We start from the raw sequence: 23,761 nt of genomic DNA, 5'->3' as shown, positions 1-23,761 counted from the left end.
CTTATCTACTCAGCCCAAGTAATCCTAACCCTTCTACCACATTGTACACTTTTGGTTGTTCAAAATGTTCCTTGAATCAGTCTAAGGACTAACTCTTCTGTTAGATGCTTCGGTTAGAGCATAAACAACTTAGGATAGTAGTTGGTGGCCAAGGTATCCTTCAAGTCAGTGTACAATAGGAAACCCAGTCCTGCTTGTTAAGAACTCAACCCAAGTCTGCTTTGGTGTGATCTGAACTTGCTTTATTTTGGCTTCTGTCCTTTAACATGAAATGAACACACCAAAGTGGATTTTCAGTAGTTTTATTGAAAAATGCCTCTTCTGTTTTCAGAAATAAATAAGAAAATAAGGCTGTGGAATTCACAATCTGCAGTTAAAACATGAAGCAGCAAGACCATTTCCATAGTCTTGCATGCAGGTTTTGACCGCATTTGATACGATGACAATGACGATGACAAATATTCTGATTAAAACAAGATGAAATGTAGTGAACATGTACTAAATATACACCACAGACATGCAATTCCACCTTTGGTAAAAATTATCTGTGACAGAATAAAGGAAAACTGATAAATATAAAGATACAAAATGAAAGCGGTGTTTAACTGAACCTCCTAAAAGATGAACTGAATGAGAAAGGTTATACTGAACATACTGGATGAAGTGTGAAAGCAAAACAATAAACATTTCATATGTGATGTCCTGACACTGAACATTTTCCTTCCTGCTGTACTATTGCTAGCCTTGTTACCATGAGTGCACTGTTGAACACTGCTAGTCAATACAAACTCAATGCAAATATGTTACAAGCAAAAAGACAAATGGAAAAGGAAAGCTCACAGGTTTTTGTAATTTGTTTTTTGTCTATTTTAAAATTGTGCCAGTCACCCCCGAACATCATCAGTCTAAACCCTTCGCCTGACACAAAAAAGAATATTCACATAGATTTTTAGGCACTGAAATGTATTACCCAATAAATTTGAGGTGTCAAACCCCATTTTTATTTATAATTTCATGAACGAACACAGGTTAAGGTGAAGAAAATTAAACGGATAAAGAAAACGCTACTTGTCTTTATGATGTTAGCCTGCTGGTTGTCTTTCTTGGTAGTGATCTCTTTTGACGCTGGTTTTGCAACTCGCCGTCCTCCTCGGGGAACTGGACTACTTGGGTGTCAGGTTCAGATGGGTATTGGCCTGCTTGGAGATAGCATTTGGGCCAATTGGCAAAGTAATTTGGCACATTTTCTCTTGATTTTTCTCAACATGCACAAGAAGAACTGGTTAAAAGTTGTGTTTCTTTCTGATTCCACCTAAACCACTGACACAGCTAGTTAGTAAACAGCAGGGGTGTGGCCAGTATTGGTGGGGGGGTCATAGGTGGCTTGTGTGACACAGAGGGGGAAATGGTTGTCACCAATACAGCTACACAGCAACAAACTGGTTTGAGTTGTTTGTCTTATCATCGTAGTGTAATTTATTCATTCTTTAGAGGGGAGGGCTCAATAGTGAAGGTTTGCCAGTATTTATCTTGGTAAACCAATAAATTTGCAGGCGAAATGAACGTTACTTCAAAAATAGCAGTCTGTATGTAGTCTGCACTACAAAAAACCCTTTGAGACTGTTTTTATCACTTAAACATGGCCCAGGTCACCCAAGGCACCCTTTGGGCACGCCCCTGCTATACATTTCAGTGCATTCATATTCTCCTTTTGTGTTGTTAGAATTTCAGGTGTTAGTCTGATAACCACAAGCATTACCAGCAATCAATTCCATCACATACATTCACAAAATGCAACAAAACATGAGATCATCAACCACCCGACTAGAAAGAATTTGTGAAAGCTTTGTTAGTATTTTAAACCAGATGTAGTTTGGGTGGGGTTTCCTTGTTGTTGTTGGGTTTTTTTTTGTTTTTTTTTGGGGGGGGGGGACATGAAAACATGAAGTGGTGAATCTAAGCCTGCAGGGTCACACGTGTAGGACAGACCAGCATGACCCCGAGCAGTTTAAAATGGCTACAAGCACATGGGTGGGAAGACTTAAAATTTAAAAAAAAAACAACCACCAAAAAACAATAAAAATAAAACGTTCTGTCGGCGTTTGAGCAAGCAGCAGGTTTGTTTTGCAAGGCACAAGCTTTAAAACTACAGATGTTAAGACTAAATTTAGTGGACTTGATTCAAATATCATTTACAAGGCACAAATTAGTTTATTTACATGTCACATGGAGAGAAATGCTGTTAACAGAGTTACTGCTGCTGCTGTGGGTGGTGATGCTGAGGTGGCTGCACTGGTTTCTCTGGTACAAGTCCACCTTTGTTAGTATTTGTTTTGGCTTGTCGGTGGTGTTGTTTGCTGCATGCTCCTCCACTGAACAAGGCTTCTTTGTTTGGTCTTTGGCTTCAAGATGCAAACAGGCCACTAAAGAGGTCGGTGCCATCACCGCTGCTGCTGGTGTTTTGCTCTACTGTCTGTGAGTCGTTAGTACTCGTTCCCTCTTTGTTGTTGTGATGTTTTCAGCACAGTTTGTTAATTGTTTCCTTTGGTGGTTATCCCTTTAAACAGCTTTAGAGCATATGAGTGATTCAGTTACAGGACTTTTTTGTTTTGTGTTTTCAGATGGTCAGTGAAAGCAGCACAGGCGGTATAAAAAGTCTACTATGGTGAACCTGAAACGGGTCAAAGAGGATGGAAGGTGTCAGTCAGGTCAGCAGAAGACAGCAAATCAATAACCTCTATGTGCTTATTAGTTGACTACAAGTTTCACACATGCACTAATCCCCCCACAACAGAGTGCTCAGACATTTTGGGAAGTGCATTTTCTCCCTTTTTATAAACCAGAGTCAGGGAGTATTGGCCCAGCTTAGAATAAAGACTGGAAGCAGATTTAAGCTGTTGAGGTGGTTTGAAGTAATTGCTTCACATCAAGCTCAGTCTTCTGTTTCCAGACTACTAGATGTCCTTTTCCCCAGCGATACTTCTCAGCTCATCTTGAGGACTCCCGAGGAATTCCCAGGCCAGGTGAGAGATAGAATCTCTCCAACAGGCTCTAGTCTACTCCAGGGTTTCTGCCCAGTTGAATGTGCCCAGGAGGCATCTTTAGCATCTTTAACTGGCTCCTTTTGACACAAAGGGGCAGCTCAGACTCCCTCTTTTGGAGGAAACTTATTTCAACCTATTTTTTTCTATTGCTTTTATAAATTACTTTCTATCTTATACCTTTTTTGCTGTTTTAATCTACAGAGATTTCTGAGTTATCGCAAAGCATGCATTGGCTTTGCAGGTATCATTTTATACCATGCCCTGTCAGAATCCATCAGCCTAACCCTTGAGTTTCTGTTTTCAGTGTTATTCTAAAGTCATCACATCCCAGACTCATGAACAGGAAAGTGCATCTCCCAAAATGTTGGCGTGTTCTTTTACTGTTGCATTTAATCCCAGATTGCCAAACAGAACTAATGTCTCTGATCACAGACAGGATGCTTTACATACCTATGTATCCCTGCCCATTGTAAGGAATACCGACACACTGAGAGGAATCGCAGTATCCAGGAGGTCCAGGAGGCCCACGGACTCCGGCGTATCCTGGACGTCCAGGAGGTCCGCGAGATCCAGCAGGGCCTGAAGGGCCTGGGGGTCCGGTCCTGCTCTCTCCTGATGGACCTGATGTGTTTAATTTAAAAAAAAATAAAAAAATAAAAAGGTTATCATGATCAGTAGCATTTCAAAGAGGGAGGAAATGGACAACACACCCATGTGTGTTCAACTGTCAGTGTTACCAGACTGCAATCACAGCAGGCTGAAGTTTATGGAATCATATTTATTTCATCATATGTGCGAGAGCAAAAAACATAATACCAGCAAATAATTCAGTTTCACTTGCGGAATTAAATTCCTCGTGCGTAAATTCAGCAACGCGCAGCCGCGCACACGCGTGTGTCAGCTTTACTCACGCTGCTACAGTTTCACGCTGTCACTGGTAGCTCTGCACTCTGAGAGAAATCCTGCTCATTTGACTGTCTGGAGGAGGAGCCCAAATAAGGACAGGGTCCTAATGTAATTGGACACTTCAGGTTACTGCATTAAACTCAGTTACACTGTGGCAGTGACAGAAACGCTATTTTAAACTGCATTTGATCTGAAAAATAAAGTTTTCTGAAGTAATTATTAACAGTTATTTAGGCAAGTTCTGAAGCCTCTGCACAGAGCAGACTCTTGCATGCACGAAGGCTTCTTTGTGCATGTGAAATGAAATTTGCTTTGCCTTGTTATGATATAAATATAATTCCATAATAGCCAATCGCCACATGACTTTTGACATGAGGTGGAATAGAGTTATCTAACTCAGCTTCACACGCTCCCATCCTGCATGGATAATAGGTTACAGTTACAGCTCTGCGACAGTCCTGATTAGGCCACAAGCCAGAATGATAACCAAGGATAACGGTCTCTAAATAAGAACTGTTGCTGGACGCCAATAATTAACGTGGTACAAACCAAGAACAGCCTTACATATAAGATAACTGGGGTCATAGCCAGGTTGGGGATATATGATGGTTGGAGTGATTTTTAAGGTGATTTTTAGCTTATTTCATTAATACATGGAATGAATTTTATCCTGACGTTCAGATTATTTGCACTCTTCCTCGCTATACTTCCATGACATGGCTTTAGACACAAATGTGCGTGTAGTCACAAATTTGTGCTTGAACTGCTTCCCTTTTAGAAATAAATGTCCATCATCTCAAAACGATACCAAAACAGGAGCAGGTCTATCATCTTTTTCCCCCCTCTGGGTCTGTTTATTAATAAAAAAAAAACTGCATTGAGGGGATTCACTTCAACTTCATCTGCAGCCCCCACCCCAGTGGTGCAGATATTGGAGATCACACAGGGGGTTAATGGGATATCTTCAAATGGTCACCAAACCCTACATTCAAACTACATGGATAAATCACATCAGCATAATGCAGCATGGACAAAGGTGGTAGCAACATGTCTTTTATTTGTATAAACTTTGCCTCAAAGGAAGGGCGGGACTGATTCTCCAGTAAAAGCAACGTTTATAAAAATAAAAAGATGAAACTGTTCAAATGGTGCAGATCAAAGGCCGGCTGCGTTTTCATTTTCTCAGATGTGAACGCTTTCATGAAGTGCGTTTTGCTTTGAGCCAGCGTGTTTCTGAGAGTCAGAATTTTTAAAAGCCTTCCATGTGCTTTTATACCATTAGAACTAATAAAAACTACAGTTACACTCTTGTATTTGATGTAAACAGAGATGAGAACATTTTATGATATTGTTGTTAGACCACTGCGACTCAACGCAGCTGGAAACAAAATTAATTGAAAAGGTGTCGAGCTGCTGCTGACTGTCCCGGGCATGGAATGAAATGATGTAAACTATGATGGGGAAAAAGAAGTAGGATGTGCTGATCCTCCCCTCCCCTCTGAATTTTGTCTAGACTTGGACAGAAAAAGATTGGAAAGTTTCCTGCCCGACTGTCTCCTCGCCGTCCTCGGCATGTCCTCCAGGCTGACTCACTGCTCTCCTCTCCCTCCTCGACTCTAACTGCTTCTGTCTGACAGCTGGGACCGTCACAAAGCGGCAGGGTTGCAGTCGCGGAGGATGGAGTGCGATTACATAAGCAGTTGCTGGTGAAATTGCTTTTTTCAGGACCAAAGTTTGTGTTTTTCTTTAACAATGCTGCACCACCACCTGGCTAAATCACTACTTTAAAGGGCAACTAAGCGCAGTTTTAAGGAGCAAGAAGACATGGTTAACTGAGACAAATTCAAACCTCTCAGTGAAATATACTCATAGGAGATGGGACGGGGGGTATCTTGCTGTCAAATATGTGTCAACATGTCACAACACTGGTGCCAGAGACTAACAGGAATGGCAGCAAACAAAGCTTTCAGCATTTGAATCAGCCGACATCTTTGAGTGGGTGGGGGTGGGGGTGGGGTGTGAATAAGGTGAGACACTCAATAAGATGAGTGACAAAGGCAGGTAAAAATCAAGGTTTACATCATCAAGGTAGATCGTTATATGCAAAGGCTCCATTTCCATCATCTTGGCTCAAACATTGAGTGTGTTTGGGTTTTTAGTGGCAAATGTGACGAGACAATAGTTCTGTTTTGCTGAAACATAAATTATTTATCTTTTTTAAGCCTTACAAATCTGTAGGGGCAGTTCAGATGATGGTTTCATCAACGATGATAAATTATGGACTTAGGAATCAGCTTTGCCTGTTAACTTTAGCTGTCAGCGATCTCACCAACATTTTAAGTATTTTTGGTGTCTTGCTAAAGAATGTGTACCTGGAGGTCCCCTCGGTCCTTTCGCTCCAACTACTGAAGTTCCTCGATCGCCTTTCTCTCCTGGGGGACCTGAAGGGGGGGAAAGTCAAGTATCATTAGGTTGGGAGCTTGGAGGTCTCAATCCTGTAAGTTGCAGAATAAAATAAGACATTTTTTCTGTCTCCCCTTATATAAGAGCTCCTACTTAAAAGCTCCTCCCTGTGGTAGAACTTGGCTTTGGAACATTTTTTTTTGCCTCTTCTGAAATATGTTTCCTGAATTTTTGTTACATAAAGTGAGACAGGAAAGTGAGACTTCAGAAAGGGGTCCTTAATGAGCAGAAGGTGAGGGTGCAATGCAAATACATTTAATTTCTGATTCTGCCCGGCAACATCTTCAGTAGTTATTCTGTTTTCTTTAATAAGACTGAACACAGGGATGAATGCACTAGCAGCCATGTTCATGATCATTTAGATCAGAGTTTTCTAAGTTTTGTTGACCGAGTGCCAGTGCCAGTAGTTTATCTGGATAAATGAAACATGCAGTGTGCATTGGCCAATCTCCCTAGATTACAATTTGCTGTTTGTGGATCAAAAAATCTCGTCAAATGAGAATTTTAAAAAAAGATGTAAAAAAGTGTCTCTGGGTCAATAGAAGTACTTTTTTCACTGCAGTATTTTTACATTTTGGCATCAGCAGCTTTATTTGATTCGATCTGGACTGAAATTCAGATTAACGATGATGCCAGGCCTTTCTAGCATTCTGTGATGGTTTGGTGCGTCTTAGGTAAACGTTCTGCAGAGTAAATAATCACTTTGCTGCCTTCTGTGCTCCCATTTTAGAAATCATTCGACTTCATGTTTATTTTTCTAACTCCATTTGTTCATGATGTCAGCCTCTCCTGCCGTGCAGCAACTTCTCAGGGGTGGCTCGTACCTCTCTCTCCCTGCTGGCCGGGCAATCCGGAACTTCCGGGGAATCCGTTCCTTCCTGTGGCGCCCGGCTCTCCACGGGGTCCCTGATTGCCAGGAGGTCCAGGAGGGCCCGGAGGGCCTGGGTTATTGTTGCGGTACATGTTGCTGGGGATTTGATTCAATAACGAGTTGACCCGAGTCATTTGTTCTGCAACAGCAGGGTGAAGAGAAAGCAAGAACATTACAAACCACATTGTGAAAGCCAAGAGGCAGAGATTTCTAAATCCATGTCAGGAGGGGGAAAATGTGTTCTACGTACCTTGGACTAACTGTCCGCAAACCTGTCTGGCAATGGATCGCATCATGTTCTGAGGAGCAAAGTCGCCCTGGGTGCAGACAGGCAGGATTTAAAATTGGAAAACAGTAAAGAAAGGAATAGAATAGTTCTTTATTGTCATTGTGCACAGACTTTATATGAGTCAGAAAATGTTTCTCTGAAACTTTTCATTGAAATGTGGCTCAATCAGGATTTTTGTGACCACCTGCTGCTTTTGCACTAAGGAGCATTTGCAACAGCTATAATGACCCCCACCTTTATCTCAAAGGTTGAGGCTATAGAGACCAAACAGCAGTCTAGCAGGGGAAGAGCTGTCCAAAGTCCTGGTCAAAAGGTTTGCAGAGTTGGGAGCTCTAACAGAAGCTGGCTACTCGTTTTTCTCCAGGTGGTTCAGTGAATTCGTCCCACATGAAGCTTTGGATTGTCCATGCCAAGTTCTACTTTAACATCCTAGGAGAACCTATTGCACAAACAAACTCAACAGTGGTGCGATGCAAATGGGTCCTCCATTATGGAGAATATGGGGTGCACTAATATGAATATCTCCATTCGTTCCCTGCTACTTCGCTCTTCAAAAAAATTGAAATTCAAGTTGAAGGTCGGCAAACTGAAGCGGATCCAACATGCACTACAGATGGTGCTTGATGTCCTGACAGAACAGGACTTCCAGGAAGTGTTCCCAGTGTTGGAAGCACGGCAGCTCTGGACAAGATTACTACTTCGAGGATGGCATCCAATTTCTGTGGGTATATTTTTGGTTTCTGTTGAATGTTCTCCCTTAGACGCCTCAGAGCATTTCAACACCTCAGCACTGATGCAATCCAATGAATGTCCAAAAAGACTAGATTCCTCGTCTCTCTCTGAACCTGAAGTTAAAATTGTCTATGTTGAAATCGGGCTTCAGACTAAAATTTAGAATGGCAGCCGCACTGGATGCCAGATGAACATGCACATGAAGACAATCCAGGAGCAGACACATTTAAAATGGTACGGTTTCTTTCATGGACTTTTTGGTCACACGTTGTACATCAGGAAAATACTCCAAACAACTCGTAATGCTAAGTGATAAGTTCCCAGCATTTCCTACTGTTTGCCCCATTTGTCATTTCTCAAGTCACTTATATGTAAATGTATTATTAGAAATTTCCTGAAACGTGAAACTGCACAGGGAATCTAGCCTCTTGTTTTCATCAGCTTGTTGTTGACATGTTGTAGGATATTTTTAATATCATCACTTGTGGACAAAAACATTTGATGTAGGTTTACTCACTCTCTCTCCCTTGTCTCCCTTTGGACCATTGGGACCCTAGAACCAGAGAAATAAAACTGTTAAGAACTATTCAGGCCCAACGTGCTGCTCAATGAACACACAACCCTGCCAGCAAACTTACAGGAGGACCAGAGTCTCCAGGATTTCCTGGTTTTCCTGTGGTACCTGGTACTCCAGGAGATCCTGGAGGTCCCTGCAAGGAAAAAGAGAAGGGTAAGAAAAATATCGATGAGTAGGAAAGAGGACAAAGATGACTCTTGGGAAATATGCCTGCAAAGGTAGTAGAAAGCGCTTTGGAAAGGCAATTAAATGCCTCAATTGTTCATGTGGTTTGCAGCTCTGAGGTGTGCATGTGTCAAACCATTAGAAGTCTTACCATGGGCCCTGGGGCTCCTCTAGGTCCAGCTGGGCCTTCCTTTCCTTGAGGGCCCTGGAAATATAAGATAATGCCTAAAACCCTAAAGCCATACAGTTCATGTTTAAAGAATTCAGACCGCATGGATGCCATTAAAAACAGCCTGGCTATACTCACCCTCACTCCGGCGGGTCCCATTGGGCCAACAGGACCAGGAGGACCACGAGAACCCTGCAAACATGAGAAGACCCCTCAGAAAAAAGTATTTTATGCTCATCATCTGTAACAGAAAGTCCACCTTTCCTCTGATTGACCAACTCGAGCTGGTTTGTTTCAGCGTCGTGCCGGACAGTAAACGTCTTTTTCTTTTTTTTTTCTTTTTTCCCCCCGTGCTCATTTGCTCAGAAACTCTGCTCACTATTTTTATTGTCTCTGGTCTTTGATGCCTTGGCATAAGATTTACAAGGAACATAATATATTCCAGAACCGTTTTATTGGCCATTATAAACCAGGACCGCATGGTCTGTAACTCATTAAATGCATGTTGCTATAGCATCTGCTCCAACATGGTCACCTGCAGCCTCGTTGCTCCAATACGGTCCACGTGGAGTTTGTTTTACTGGCATAAAGAGCTGATTAATCAGTCTTACTCATGAGTCTGAAGCTCTGCATGAACACTGCGGGTGAAGGGTTGAAGGTTTAATTCCCAATTGTGCATGCTGTTCCAGTGCAACAACACTTTGAGCAGGGCAGTAAATTGTTCCAGTCCTTTAACTAGTTGAGCTGACTGGAAGAAATAAATTATTGAATAAAGGATTTGAAGTAGGTAGCACTAATTACTGTTGTTTTTCCATCTAATTCATTGTCTTTTTGGAAATTCTACTTACAAACACTGAATTAGTTGAAATAAAATAAGTAAGCAAGGGCTTTTAAATAAAGTCGTCATCAACTCTGACACACACACACAGAAAACATACCATACGTGTTGCACACTTTTTTAAAGAAATATGGATGTTAAATGTGAACATGGTGGCAAAACGTTGCCTACTGTTACCAAGTTTTTGAAGGTGACCCAGAGTTTATTAAAACTCTCAGATGAGTTTTCAGTGACAAACCTAACAAATGTTTACCAGAAATTATCTAAAAAAAAAAATGACACTTTAATCTGTTATTTCAAGGCCTTCCAAGTTCAACCTTGGACATGAAGCTCTGATTTCCAACCAAGAGCAGCAACTGTGAATTTTTGACATGATTTCATTCCCAACACTTGTCACATCCCAACACTTGCTCAAGACCCATTGGCACTGCATTTAAATGTTCCTGGTACCATTCAGCCTCCTCTATCAAAATTTACAGTTAGGCCCATTCGCAACACTTAATCATAACCTTTTTGTGAGTAAAAATAAAGCAGTGTCCAGCTGTTTCATAACCCTGTAAATTCATCCCCTTCCTTTCTACACAAGTTGGTTGCATGTTCACACAAGACCAACTGCTTCTGGTGCTCAACATTACATCAAAGCACCAACACTAAGGAACATCTTATCTCAGAATAGTAACGGCTTTGATAAAACGGTAGATTTCGGTGTTTTGGCAAAGCGGTCATTTTTTTAAAACTTGGATTGGATCGATTCTTCACCACTCTACCCAGGTTTGGATTCAGTTCTTATTAAACACAAGAAAAGACCTGTGCAGGTACACGTAGTCCCTGTGATCACAAAGCTCAAACATCAGTTTAATACTGGCTTCATTTTTAGTCTTGGATCTGTATGATGTCAAAGAATATGGTAATCTCACAGAAGCACCAACCAACCTTTTGTTTATGAGGGGTAGCCAATCAGATGTGCGTAATGGAGATGCGTTGATGATTGGTTTCAGACAGAGGATAATCCGAGTAGCTGCATTGAGGCCCAATATAAGCTAAATATGGATTATTCTGAACTTGTGAATCATGTAAAGCTACTCTGGTAGGTCCAAGGATGAAAATAATGACTATAAGGGCGGGGAAACATAATAGGTCCACTTTATTTGATTTACAACACTGTTTTGAACGAAGCAACTAACAATTTTCCACCAGGTTTGTGCAGCCACATCTCAATAGACCAAAAATAAATAAATCTGATGGTAATAATTTCCACATTGACAATTTGATGAGATTATCTTACTCCAATTTCAAGACAAGTAGAGAAAAACGTTTTTGTTTTGTTTTTTCTGTGTGTGCGTCTTTAAATTTTGGGGGTTCCAGTAGATAAGAAAACATAACGGATTACAGGGAATTTCAGAGCGGCTGACCCAAGGAGGTGACCATGCTACAAACTATTCACTATATGCCTATCATTTAGGGTAACTTTTTATCTAACTGTTCAGTGGGGGAAGAATATGTTTGTGATTAAGTCAGAAGGCAAGCATGGACGGATGGAGAGCCAAACATCCGTTCCAAGCTGCTGATTTCCTTGTTTTCTTTCAATCAGACTATAAACAAACTTTTGGTTTCCCCGAATTTCTACAACAGAGGAAGAGAGCATAAAGTTACCATGAAATAAACCACAATTATTCTTTAAATGATTGCTCCACTTTGTCTGAACCTTTATTTTTCCTGATATCTATTGGAAATAATTTGTCAACCATTGATTATCGTACAACTTTTTGCACGTTTTAGCTGTTAGCAGAACCTGCACTCAATTGGTTGATCACGCCTTTTCTGCAGCTCTGCTTCAAAAATGTTTTTGTGCAGTTTGACATGGAACCTTTAAGGTTGGAAGCTGCACTCTGTTTAAATTCTTCTGAAGTCTTTTAAAGGTCGAGCTTGAAGCTATAAACAAACACCATTCCACATTTAAGCCAGGAACACCTGAGCAGGTCAACCAAACTGAGGCCGAAGATGGCCTGGAGAAAACCGATTATAGGTTTTAGGCATTTCAGGGGCCTACCTGCTTATGGCTTCATCTTAACACAAGCACACCTTTGACCTCTGGTCAGTATCACCTTTCTTTACCTTCTGTCTGTTTGGCCTGGATTCTTCTTTTCAATTCAGCCTACACGAGAGATGCTTCCTTCCAGGAAGAAATGAAAGCACCATCTGATATCTGTAACTTAATATTTCACACAGACTGCTTTCACTTTCATGCCAACGAAGTTAAGGTGTCACGTCTGTCTTTAGGCAGCTCATGCGTTCCCAGATAAAACAGTTTTCAGTGAGAGGAGGATGTAGTGGCTGACCGCGGGTCGACACTTATCCAGCACTGTTAATCAAGGCGACTTGTTCTTGGCTCGAATGTGCGCAGAAACGTAATTTAAAAGTAATATTCAGAAACCTGCAGTGGAGGCACGGTTGGCCTCTTCTCTCTCTGAATTCTCCCCAGCTGGAAAAGCATCTGCGTGCAGCCAATGTGGCCGCGTGCCAGACCAGTAGTCAAAATGTGAATTATCCCCAGTTTCCTGCTTTCAAACACAAACTGAGCTGCACTTACTTTCTGCCCAGGTAAGCCTGAATCACCGGGGTCTCCCTTTGGTCCAGGACGGCCCTGAAAACAGAAAGCAACATCATTAATGAATGAAGACGGTGACTCGGAGGGACAGAACAATTAGAAATGGATCTGTGACTGATGTAGATGATAGCAATATTAACCAGATTAAGACTTGCTAAATAAATCAAAACTCAAATTTTATTTAATGATCCATGTCAGGTTTAGTCTATAAAACGTACATATAGCCAATATAACAATTGTTGGACTAGTTAATATCGTGGTGCTGCATTTTTGGGCCAACATAATGATTGTTTCTGGAACTAGAATTGACCATACTTAGAATAAACTCAAGCACATATGCCAAATGTGCTTTCCACAAATTCCACCCTGTACAGATGTTACAAGGAGCAAACCATGCTTAAAGACCAAAACCATTTTCATTGGCTATAAACTTACTCTAATGTCCTCCCCAGAGGACATTAGAGGAACTGCATTTTTTGGCACATCTGGAAACTCAGGAGTGAAATATAAATATTTAAACTACATTATGATTTATAGTTGCACAAGAGTTTTGAAGTTTGAAGGTAATGTAAAAAAAAAAAAAGCATTAGCTGTATCTCCCAGCATCTGAAATCAAACCTACAGCCTCAATCGAGTGGATGTTTTAATCCATAAAACCTGTTTAATCCACTGTAACCTTTAACAATATCGTTAGATTAATTGAGTACTAAGCAGCAGAAACTGTCCAGTACTTTCCACAAACCTCTATTTCGTGGGACCTTTCTGGAAAGTGATCTCAGTTTAATCTGGGTACATCTAATCTCTGAGACAGAAATCCAAGCTGTGATTTATTAACATTCAGTGATACTGACGTTCGGGGGCTTCTTGGTATCGCTTCTTTCCCTCACACATGAAAGAATGTGAGTCCTTGCCACAGATACTCCCTGGCTTGTAAATTCTCTTTATAATAAATCACCAAGTAATCCCCCCCACTCTGCTCTGTGTGTGTGTTGATGTCAGGTGTGTTTACAGACTTACAGCTTCTCCTGGAATCGACAGCCCGCTCGGTCCTTGAGGGCCGGGCAGACCCATGGGCCCAGGTGGTCCAATTTCTCCCCGCGGGCCCAACGGTCCCTGCAAAATACAGACAAGAGAAATATTTAAACATGGGAGGAATTTATTGTTGATATCTCTTGTCCCAGTTGAAGTGTACTACTGTTGAAATATTTGGAAAAGGCCGGAAGGAGACAAGGAATGCTAATAGAACTGAGCCTTCATATCAAGGACAAGGAGAGCACAAACACTCAATCAGTAAGTGGAATCAGATGTGCTTCTCAAAGCTCTTGCACTTGTACCATCTTTTATTTTCTTCAGCTTGCAAGAAAATGTGAAGCAGCAAGTGATGAAGGGAAATGCGATAGAGAATTTTTTTTTCCCCAGGAACTTACAGCAGAACCGGGCTCTCCTCTTTCACCTCGGGGACCTTTGCTGCCAGGGGCACCCTGAAAAAAAAAGATTTTTTAGTTAACACAACAAAGATAAGAAGGACACAAGAGATGCTCGAGGGGGAAATTAGTCTGAACATGCCACAAGGGAGCCAGTCTGGAAGAAAAGCCTGAGGAAGCAGAGTAAGGCCTTACATGAATGCAGTCACAACCCACAGACACTAGCCCCTAACAGCCTGTGTGGGAGAACTGCTTCCTCCCGAAGGACAAGAGATAGTTGGAGTTATTCAGCAGTTAACACAGTGATTCAGAAAGCACAAAGCTCACTTATAAAAGCTGCAGGCGGCAGGAGAGCCCAGTCCCTCTCACCTGATCAGCTTTTACAACACTGCGTGAAGCCGGATTATTTTTTTCATCAAAGCTGAAATATTTTTAACTTGCAGAGTCTTTGCACTGTCTATGTACGCGTTTTGCATGCTCTAATGAGCGTTTGATTTCTAATTTTAGTATATTTTGAGATTATTTTTAATTACATTTCATTTCAGTTAGTTCCCGGGGAGAATTTTCTGATGTCTGTTTAGTTTTTTTGTTTTCATTAATTACAATGTTGATTTTAGCCTTTTTAATTATCATTGTGGAGGAGGGCTTAAGTCAGAGGTAAGATTTAGAAAAATCTGGGCAGGATACAATTTTAAAAAACTTTTTGTGAAAGCAGTCAACTCAGTCTTGCAGACATCCAGGCTCTCAAAAAAAAGTCCAATTTCCTTTATATTTGTATTTTATCTTAATTTTCCAAGTTCTCAAACTCTTTTAATTACTTTCATGTTTTTTTCTCAGAAGTCTAGTCTTTATTTTAGCTAAAGATAATAACAATAACCTTGGCCTGAATGCACAGTAAGCAATCATTAATGCTGTTGAAAGGGGGCATTTTAATCCAAACAATGAGCGTTGCCTTTTGAGAACCAATTCTGCTTTTCTTTATTTTCTGTCATTTTCAGACCTTTCATTTACGAGGGGCAGCCAGTCAGAAGAAAGTCGACTTGAAGGGAGAGGAGGCCCAGGATGAGATAAAGAAGGATTATTATTGAACTGTGAGTCATGCAAAGCTATTCTAATACCATCCAAGAATAAAAAATATATGGTTAAGAATTATTCTTTTCCACATCTCTTGTTTAATTCAATTCAATCAATCAATTCAATCTTTTTTCTCCTACATTACCCAACATGCATTGACAGCTCATTGAGGGTTCAGGTGGGGCTGTGTAACAGATTCCTGTGCAGCGTTTTTGTTTGGTGATAGGAAACCATGTAAAACTGTATGTTTTTATTTTCATCTGAATCATGTTTAAATGTCAACGACAACTAATCTTTTACAGATATGTAAATATTTCGTGACTTTGCAGATGAATGCACGAAGAACATTTCCTCCTGAGGTTCATTTAAAAACACCCAAAAAAAAAAAAAAAAGCCCCACACACATCTTGGCAGCTTTATGTTTATTTTCATGGTTTTTTCTGTTACTAATTAGCTTTATATAAACAAACTAGTTTCAGATTTCGTATTCAACGTTGATGTAAATGATGAATTTCCAGCCTTGTATAGTTTTAGCAGCATTTTCAGACCCTGCAGAAAAGCATTCTGTTTCAAGCCCTCAGTCCATTTATCGGGTGATTTAACGATGAGTATGTTCATCTTTTTTAAAGTGAAATCTATTTAAACTAAAAAGTATCTTCCCTGAGAAAAGTAATGCAGGGCTTGTATTCTGTAATGAAACACGTTTCCACAGTGGTTGTGCTACCATGTAACGCATAAGTCAAAGCTCTGGCTTTCCTGGTTATTTATGGCCACTTATGCGCTGTATGTTGTACGAGGGAGAATACCGCGTCCTGAAGCACATTAACCACAGGAAGCCTCTTTGCAATGCCTCATAAAATCTTTTAAGAGAGTGGAGAAAGTAAACTGTGGTGCCTGTCTGACAGCTGATGGATGAACCTACAGCAGCCGCCTCCTCCCTCTGACTGCTTGTACGTGAGGATAACAGCTGACGTTTCTCTATACATTCCTTTTTATTGCAGTACTCCCCACTTCCCTGCGCAGTCTGCAACTTTCATGAGTCTGAAACTGTAAAGGCCTCATACCATTCAACATGAATATCAGTGAGTTCTGCTGAGATAAGGTGGTCCTGAGTCTGTAAAAAGCTGCCCTGAGTGAAAATTGTTTGAAGCAGTAAATGATAAATTTAAAAAAAATGTGCTTGAAATGTAATTTAAAAGTTAATTTAAATTAGAAACTGAGCACTGCTTTTACCATCATCATGTCTGCGTTAGAGGCTAACTGGGTGTAGCAAACCACCTTTAAGGATTTTATACGTGTAGCCATTTGTGAGTGTTTTTGCTAACTTCAGCAGGTGTCTCTAAATGTGTCTCTTTGCTCACATTATCCTCACAAATCCCTAAAGATTTCACAATAAAAGCATTATCTCTACTATATCTACCAAGCCACTTGATGCTGCCTTGCCCTCCTGACAGCTCTTTCCTCATCCTGCTATCCACCAAAGCTGATTGGACCACAGGACTGGGGCAGTGGTCCAATCAAACTGGAGCCCCAGAAACAGTACCTGCTTTTGAATGACCTTCCAATTCCTCCAGGCCCTGAGTTTCACAATCAGGGAGCTGACAAGTTATCGGCTGTCTGGTTCTTCATTTATAACTGATTGCACCGTAGAGACCTCACATGGCTCAGAGCTGCTGTTCCTATCTCTGATTTCTGTTTTCGTTAGGCAAGAAAGCTCAGGATTTAACTCTGGCCATCAAGATCAGTGTAGGACACCATCCACCTGTCCTACGCTCTCGATTTTATGCATTTCATTTGTGTACACTGGTTAACATTCACAGTTGTCTTTAGAATAGAAAAGAGCCCTACAAAAATGGATAACAGTTTGTTCTCACCACTGGTCCGTGAGGTCCTGGCGGCCCATTGGCCTCCGAGGTGCAGGTGCAGGCGTTAGGAAGAGACGGACACTTCATCTCATCTCTCTGTTTGTGAAAGAAGAAAACAATTTAACTGTCAAAACGATGGGAAAAATGCAAAGGTAAGGCACCGATTGCATTCATGCGAGGTCAAATAAAATTCCTTTTGAAATCGCTGCTGAACAGTCACACGACTCTCATTGCACAAAGACTCTGCACAGGATGTCTGCAGGTAAAAAGTCTTCCATGAGGTGGTGAGCAGAGCAAAAACTGTGCTGTGTGGCGCCCTGTGGTATCATTTATTGGTATCGGCTTCACCGACAAAGACAGTGAAAGTAAACTACAGCCTTCATGTAGTTCATATAAGCTTCTTATATGAACTTTCTGTTCATGAAGCTCTAAAATCCCATCAGTGTAAGGGAAGATACAGAATTAGCATGGCCCATAGGACAACTGATAAGAAAAATCCTGTGTTGTGAGTATTTCTGAATAATGATGACATCCTTTCCTATTCACGCCGACTGGGAATGCTAACTATGATGTTCAGTTGCTTGGATTTAAAGCATTTGCTAAACACTCATCTTGGACCCGATGTGTGGATATTTCAGCTCACGCAGGACTTTCACAAGGAATTAAATCTCCTCTTGTGTGGGTGGATATTTCCACCGAGTCCACGCAGATCGCCTCAGTTTGGATCATTTAACCAATCAAGCAGCTGTCCCTGCTCGGCAGCAATTTAGATAATAATCCGCTGGAGTTGAAGCACTTTTCAAAATGTTTTGGACATCCAGCTGCAGACATACTGCGCTCACACAAAGCTCCATTTGTTACTGTGTCTCTGGAGATCTCTGCTGGGACCGAAGTGAGAAACCATCACACTGAGAGAGGCTAGCCGCTTAACCACAGCCTGAGCTGTTCTTACTGTAGCTGCTGCTATTGCCCACAGATTTTCACCCCACAAAGAGCTTGACAAACAACAGAAAGCATTTTCACAAACAACGTTTGGACCTGCCCTGGATGAATTAGATTCATATGTTCTCGCGTTCTCTACGGCCTAAAAATCAAGATCTCCAAACACTACTGTTGTTCCTCCTTCTCTTTCTGATCACCATCTAACTGTCCGCCATCAGAATGAGGCTAAGGGAGGGGCGGTCCCTTCCTGTTAAAAAAGGAATTCTTCCTCCCCACAGTCGTCAAGTGCTGCTCACAGTGGATCGTCTGTTTGTTGGACTGTTCTCTTGCTAATATTCGCGGGTCATCAGCATACAGTGTAAAACCATTTGAGAGGACTGATTTGTGAGTTGGTGCTCACTAAAGCATGCATTTGGAGTACGTGCAGAATGTGGTTTGGCACCGTCCTGCTGAAATTCATCAAGATTTTCTCCAAAGTCTTCTGCCATGTAGCATTAATGGTGCCTTCATAGATGTGCAAGTTACCTGTACTGTACCATACTTTGAACTTTGCTCAAAAAGTTTTTGTCTCTTTAGTGGAGAGGATGCAGCGTCTATGAACGATTTGATCGACCACAGGAAATGTTTTTAAATTTTGAGTCCGTGTTAAATGGGATAAGTCCACAAAAGATGGTTTCATTTCTGAATCTCACTCCTATATATATATATATTTCTTTTTTCTTTTTTTCACAATTTTTAATTATATAAAAATTTAATTACATGTCAAATCAATGTTTTTTTGCACTTCAGTTTCTTTGGAAACCTAGCTATGATAACGGGACACCCAGTTCATGTTGTTGTTGTTTTTTTTTAAATAAAATGTAAGTACTGAACATAATTCAGCTTAGATTATTAAATAAATCAGCATCTTATGTGTGCTCTGAAAACTTTTTATTTTCCCACAGTTCACTGTGCTTTTTTTTTAAGCTGGCTCACACGCCACTGCATATCATATATACCCAGTTTATTTCCCTCTGTGATTCGAGCCGGTTCTGACTCTGATTACGAGTCCTCTGCTTTGATCTGCTGCTGGGTCTAAAAATCCCTTCAAAGGCAAATCAAGGTCACACTTCTGCCTGCTGAGTGTTACAGTACAAACACACTCGTCTGTGTTTTACCATCACTTTTAACTGTGACTAAATGCATCAATAAAGTTTTTGTGCATTGTTCCTTGGTCTGGTTTCTTTCAGAGAACCAGCTGGCCTGATAGCACCCCTTTATGAGATGATCAACATCCCCAAGATGCTCCATAGATGGAAAAAAAGCCAAACACAGAAAAGTGTACACTTACAAGCCAGTGTGAGTTTCTGAGATATATGGGTCGTTTATTGCTGGACGTAGAAATTAAATTGATCTTCGTGTACCAAGACAACCTCACTACAACCTCTTCTTCACTTTCAGACTTAAAGAAAACCCAAAGTGTGCATGTGTCCAATCAGGCTGTGAAAACAGCAATGGGTTTTTTGGTGTGGGGTTTTCAAGGTTGAATAAAAAGATTATATCTGGGAAGGAAATCTTTGCACCCTATCGGCCAAAACTTCATCAGCTGTTTCTATATTCTTTAATCCCAGTAGACGTTCGGAGGAGATACTCCCCAGCACAGCTGATTATCTGGAGTCGAAGCTAGCGCCAGTTTATCATCGTCACTCAGCTGCCGGTTTGAGGCTAAAGGAGCGACGACGTGCCAGAGTGGGCACATGCTAAATATGTTAGGCTCAAAGGCTTTGTGGAGGTCGGGGTTCCCTTACCCTCGATGGGAGGTCACAACATCTGTCTCGGCTGGTCCAGGCCAAGTTGCAGACAATGTCGAACATCTGGAGCTGGAACTGTGGAGAAGGGGGGAAGAAAAAAACAAAAACATGAATATGGCGTAGTGGTACATGTGTCTGTGATACACCCTCCACCGCTACCAGAGGACATGCAGAAAAACAGCAGAGAATGAGGCACTGCCGAGTCCCATCAGCCCCGGGGAGAAAGGCTCGCATTACAACCCTGCTGATTGATTTACATGTGGCGCCATGTAAAACTCATTTCACTGTTTGAATTATCTACAACCTCTCTGTACCCCCCCCCCCCCCCCTCAAAAAAAACCTTTTAATTAATTACAAAATGTTCAAAATGCTGTGGATTGTGTTCAGTTCACTCTCTGCTCATTAAAGTTTGTTCAGTATTCAAACTAAATGTACAGCAATGAATAAGAATACTGCTGACAGCAGTGCTACCCCTCAGCCTCCTAGCAGACACACCTCAGGTATCAATTTCAAAATCCTACATCGTTATCAAATCCACAAGATTCTCAGAAAACTGAGATTCAAACGATTTTTGGTAGCTGCACTGATTGTGTCAATTTGAAAATATACGTGACTACCTGCTCCAGTTATCACATTCACAAACGTAGGGGTGATGACAATACCCCACCAGCCTTTTACAGCTGAGGTAAAAAGCTGCACTGTTTGTTTTGCGCTGATAAAGTCAGCAGCAGCTAACATTTTATAATTGTGCTACTTCATTTTTCTCCACCCAGCTTTCACCTTGGTTCTTGATTTTTGTCTGTGATTCACCAAGATAACACAAATCTACCAGGCTGAATTTCATAGAACGTGTTGGTAGGGTGGTTGCCTCACAGCAATAAGGTCCTGAGTTCAATTCCGCAATCAGCCTGGGATCTTTCTGTGTGGAGTTTGCATGTCCTCCCCGTGTTTGCGTGGGTCCTCCGGCTTCCTCCCGCCGTCCAAAGACTTGCACTTAGTGGGGATAGGTTAATTGGAAACTCTAAATTGCCCAAAGGTGTGAATGTGGGAGTGAATGTGAATGCGAATGGTTGTCTTTGTCTATGTGTTAGCCCTGCAACAGACTGGCAGCCTGTCCAGGGAGTAACCTGCCTCTCGCCCTAAAACAGCTGGGATAGGCTCCAGCACCCCTCACGACCCTGAATAGGATAAGCGGAAGCGAATGGATGGATGGTGATGGGAGGGTTGGGTGTCGGAACTAGTAAATAAACCCCAGTTTTAAGTTTTAGTTTTGACAGAAATTTTTTATTTGTTATTTTGTTTTTTTGCCAGTTTAGTGAGAATTCAACACTGTACAATGCGAACTTGTGAGGCTGCTGAACAAAGCATCTTTAAACAGAGAGTTCAAACACAGACACAGACATCAGCATGATGGTGAATGTAGTGCTGTAGAGAACTGACACTTACGTGGAAGCCTCACTTCCTGTTTTTTGTAACACTCTGATGTAACGAGTCTTCTCGACAGCTAGTTCAGTTAGCCACGTATTGCTAAACTCTTCTGTCACCCAGTTTATAAGCTGTGCACCCTGATTGTTTAATATCTAACTGTTGGTAACTGATTTAGAGTGGAAGGCATGTATCAACTGAAGAAACCTAACAAGGTGATTTTGCATGTTTAGTATGTGAGCAGTGAGGGAAAGCAGGCTGCAAACAAAGGCAGTTTTTTTTTGTCTGCTGGCATGTTAGAAAAGTCTTACTGTATCACCCAACCCTACTTTAAAAGTAGGACCAGAAGATGCTAAAGATCAACAAACTCTTATTGATTACCTGGATTATATAAAGAAACAGATGAAATCTGTGTCAATTTAATTTGTTTTGAAATGTGTGTACTATTTGCAGTCAAAGTAAAATAGAGATAAAATAGAGAAAATAATTTGTGTCGGTAGATAACATCAGTCTCCTGTTTGTGTGAACGCAGAGTTCACTTACAGTTGCCGATTCTCCTTTGGAGCCGATGGATTTGGACATCTTGCCCAGGACCTGGTAGCCGTCGCTGGACATGTTTCCAGCGGCCTTGATCGGCTTCTCCGCCACTACCTGGCAGTCGATGTTGAGCTGGACGTTGGTGGGTGAAACCAGGATGTGCAGCTTCAGACAGAAAGAGAAAGGAAGGAGAGATTTTATTGGCGCATTCTTTGTTCTACGACCATGTGCCATGTCTGGTTTTCATCCTCGCAGCCTGCACATTATTAGGTTTTGCCGAGGCCATGGCGGAGGCTGCGGGTGAACAGGCTCGATCATGCAGAAGTATACGAGCGCTCACATGGAGGGAAAACAGCACTTCTCCTCTGTCCATTCAGAAAGAGGGGATTCTCCATCATGTTCTAAAGACATCCCTGCAGTGCTTTGGATTTTGACCTTTTAAACTCTTTCTTGTTACTGCCCTGCAAATATGAGTATTTCACAAGGTCAAGTATTTCCATTTTCCATGTCCTTGCGGGATCATGTTTAAAGATGCCAAATAAAAGGAAACCCTTTAACTTTTATCAATGCTGCTTCCATTTTCCTCGTGACATGCCAAGAATGAGAATGTGTTGAAACTCCCAAATAATAAACCAAATATTTACCACTTACATTTAAAACGTCCCATGTGTTTATACTACAGGTTTACTTTGCACAGGAAGTCTATGGAACTTTTGGATAAACCACCATCTTAACCACCACCACCACCGTCCTCTCATTTTAAATAGTTCCAACCTATTTACAAGATTATTATTAAACTATTAAACTCTGTTATTAAACCTTTTTTACCGTGTCCTGACTCGAGGGCAGACGAGTCATCCTGCTAAACTGAGCAAACTGGAGGGCTCCTCGCTGAAGCTGCACTCTGGTAGTCAGAGGCGACGTTAAAGCAAAAGCCTTCAATAATTACACCTAATCCACTTAATTACAAGCATCTACATAAAACTCAGCTGCTAATGAGCTCCTCAGCATTTGGTTAAGTGCAGCTGCGTAGAATGTGTCTGAAAGATGAATGTCAGTCTGAGTTTTGTGCGGTTCTGGCCAACACCAGGGGAATAATGTGAAATCAAACCAAAAACCATTAGACCCAAGGTGCGAATGTGCCTTTAGGCTCCGATGTTCTAACAGCTTTTTAAAAAATTGTAAAACATTTATTGTTTCACTTCAACGCGACACCTAAATATTTCTGACATTCATGCTACATTTTCTTACTTTTTGAAGCTATTAAACAGATTATTTTGAATTAAGTTGAACTATTGTGGGATAATTAATAACCACAAGGAAAACAGCTCTCTCAGCTTTCATCTGTCCAAACACTACAAGCGTTTCATTCAGTAACTTTTTGCTTTTCTGATAAATACCCACCACTGGCATCATTATTTATACCAGTGTACTGTGAAGTCACAGGTTTGCAGAGTTAAAGTTGTTCACTGTAAACCAGAGAATATTTAAAGGTACGCGTCGGTGCAGACGCAGGTCCAGAGACTTGTGAACAAATCGTTTTATCTGCTCAAAGATTCCTCCATCTAATTGAAATATTCCAGATTCAGCTGGAAATGCTCATCGAGAGGCCAAATCTACCCTGAATTCTTTCCTTCTCTCTCACCGATGGACTTCGTACAACTCCAAACAGTAAAATAACTGCGGCAGCTCCGCCGTACACACAACACCACAATTTGCATTTCTCCTCAGTCACGTCACCCTCGCCGCATCGTGTCGTCATTTTGTGGTGGAGCATCAGCGCCGCCTTTGCAGCGGCTTTTCCTCGAAGCGAGTCGGGCTGCATGGAGGGAAAACGTGACCTCTACAAAGCCACAGAGTGGCGGCAGCGAGGGCGGCTCGCTGCTTGTGGTCAGTCATGTTTAACAGAACGCAGTAGCACCGAGGTGTCCAAGAAACACTTCATGGAGGGAAACGCAGCGTTTGAGACATTTATCTGCTTTTCATGAAGTCAGCAGGTACCATTAAAGCTTCAGCATGTCAACGCTTTAACTGGACTCGCT

At 41.4% G+C, this 23,761-nt stretch overlaps 1 protein-coding gene across 3 annotated transcripts in view; it reads right to left on the bottom strand.

Moving 5' to 3' along the window:
* Positions 1-286: 286 nt before the first annotated feature.
* col12a1b (collagen, type XII, alpha 1b) overlaps positions 287-23,761 on the bottom strand; it is a 147,664-nt gene continuing 124,189 nt past the window's right edge. For 2 of the 3 annotated variants that reach the window (XM_086265141.1, XM_086265142.1), the window contains 15 exons: positions 21,726-21,884; positions 19,755-19,832; positions 17,035-17,121; positions 14,090-14,143; positions 13,680-13,775; positions 12,645-12,698; positions 9,355-9,408; positions 9,199-9,252; positions 8,944-9,015; positions 8,823-8,858; positions 7,535-7,601; positions 7,238-7,423; positions 6,323-6,391; positions 3,495-3,665; positions 287-1,199 (listed from right to left, as the gene is read on the bottom strand). In XM_086265141.1, the coding sequence (XP_086121267.1) occupies positions 1,075-1,199; positions 3,495-3,665; positions 6,323-6,391; positions 7,238-7,423; positions 7,535-7,601; positions 8,823-8,858; positions 8,944-9,015; positions 9,199-9,252; positions 9,355-9,408; positions 12,645-12,698; positions 13,680-13,775; positions 14,090-14,143; positions 17,035-17,121; positions 19,755-19,832; positions 21,726-21,884 (1,362 nt within the window). In that variant the 3' untranslated portion in view covers positions 287-1,074. The remainder of the gene's footprint in view (positions 1,200-3,494; positions 3,666-6,322; positions 6,392-7,237; positions 7,424-7,534; positions 7,602-8,822; positions 8,859-8,943; positions 9,016-9,198; positions 9,253-9,354; positions 9,409-12,644; positions 12,699-13,679; positions 13,776-14,089; positions 14,144-17,034; positions 17,122-19,754; positions 19,833-21,725; positions 21,885-23,761) is intronic. The other variant, XM_086265140.1, reaches the window with a different exon arrangement.

Source organism: Aulonocara sp. 'chitande type north' Nkhata Bay, linkage group LG15 (genome assembly GCF_057382095.1).
Source record: "Aulonocara sp. 'chitande type north' Nkhata Bay isolate Kocher_YH1m ecotype deep benthic linkage group LG15, A_spYH_male_GT1.1, whole genome shotgun sequence".
NCBI classification, from domain to species: Eukaryota; Metazoa; Chordata; class Actinopteri; order Cichliformes; family Cichlidae; genus Aulonocara; species Aulonocara sp. 'chitande type north' Nkhata Bay.
The sequence above is the reverse complement of the archived record's forward strand: the minus strand, read 5'-3'. Positions and strand labels throughout refer to the sequence as shown.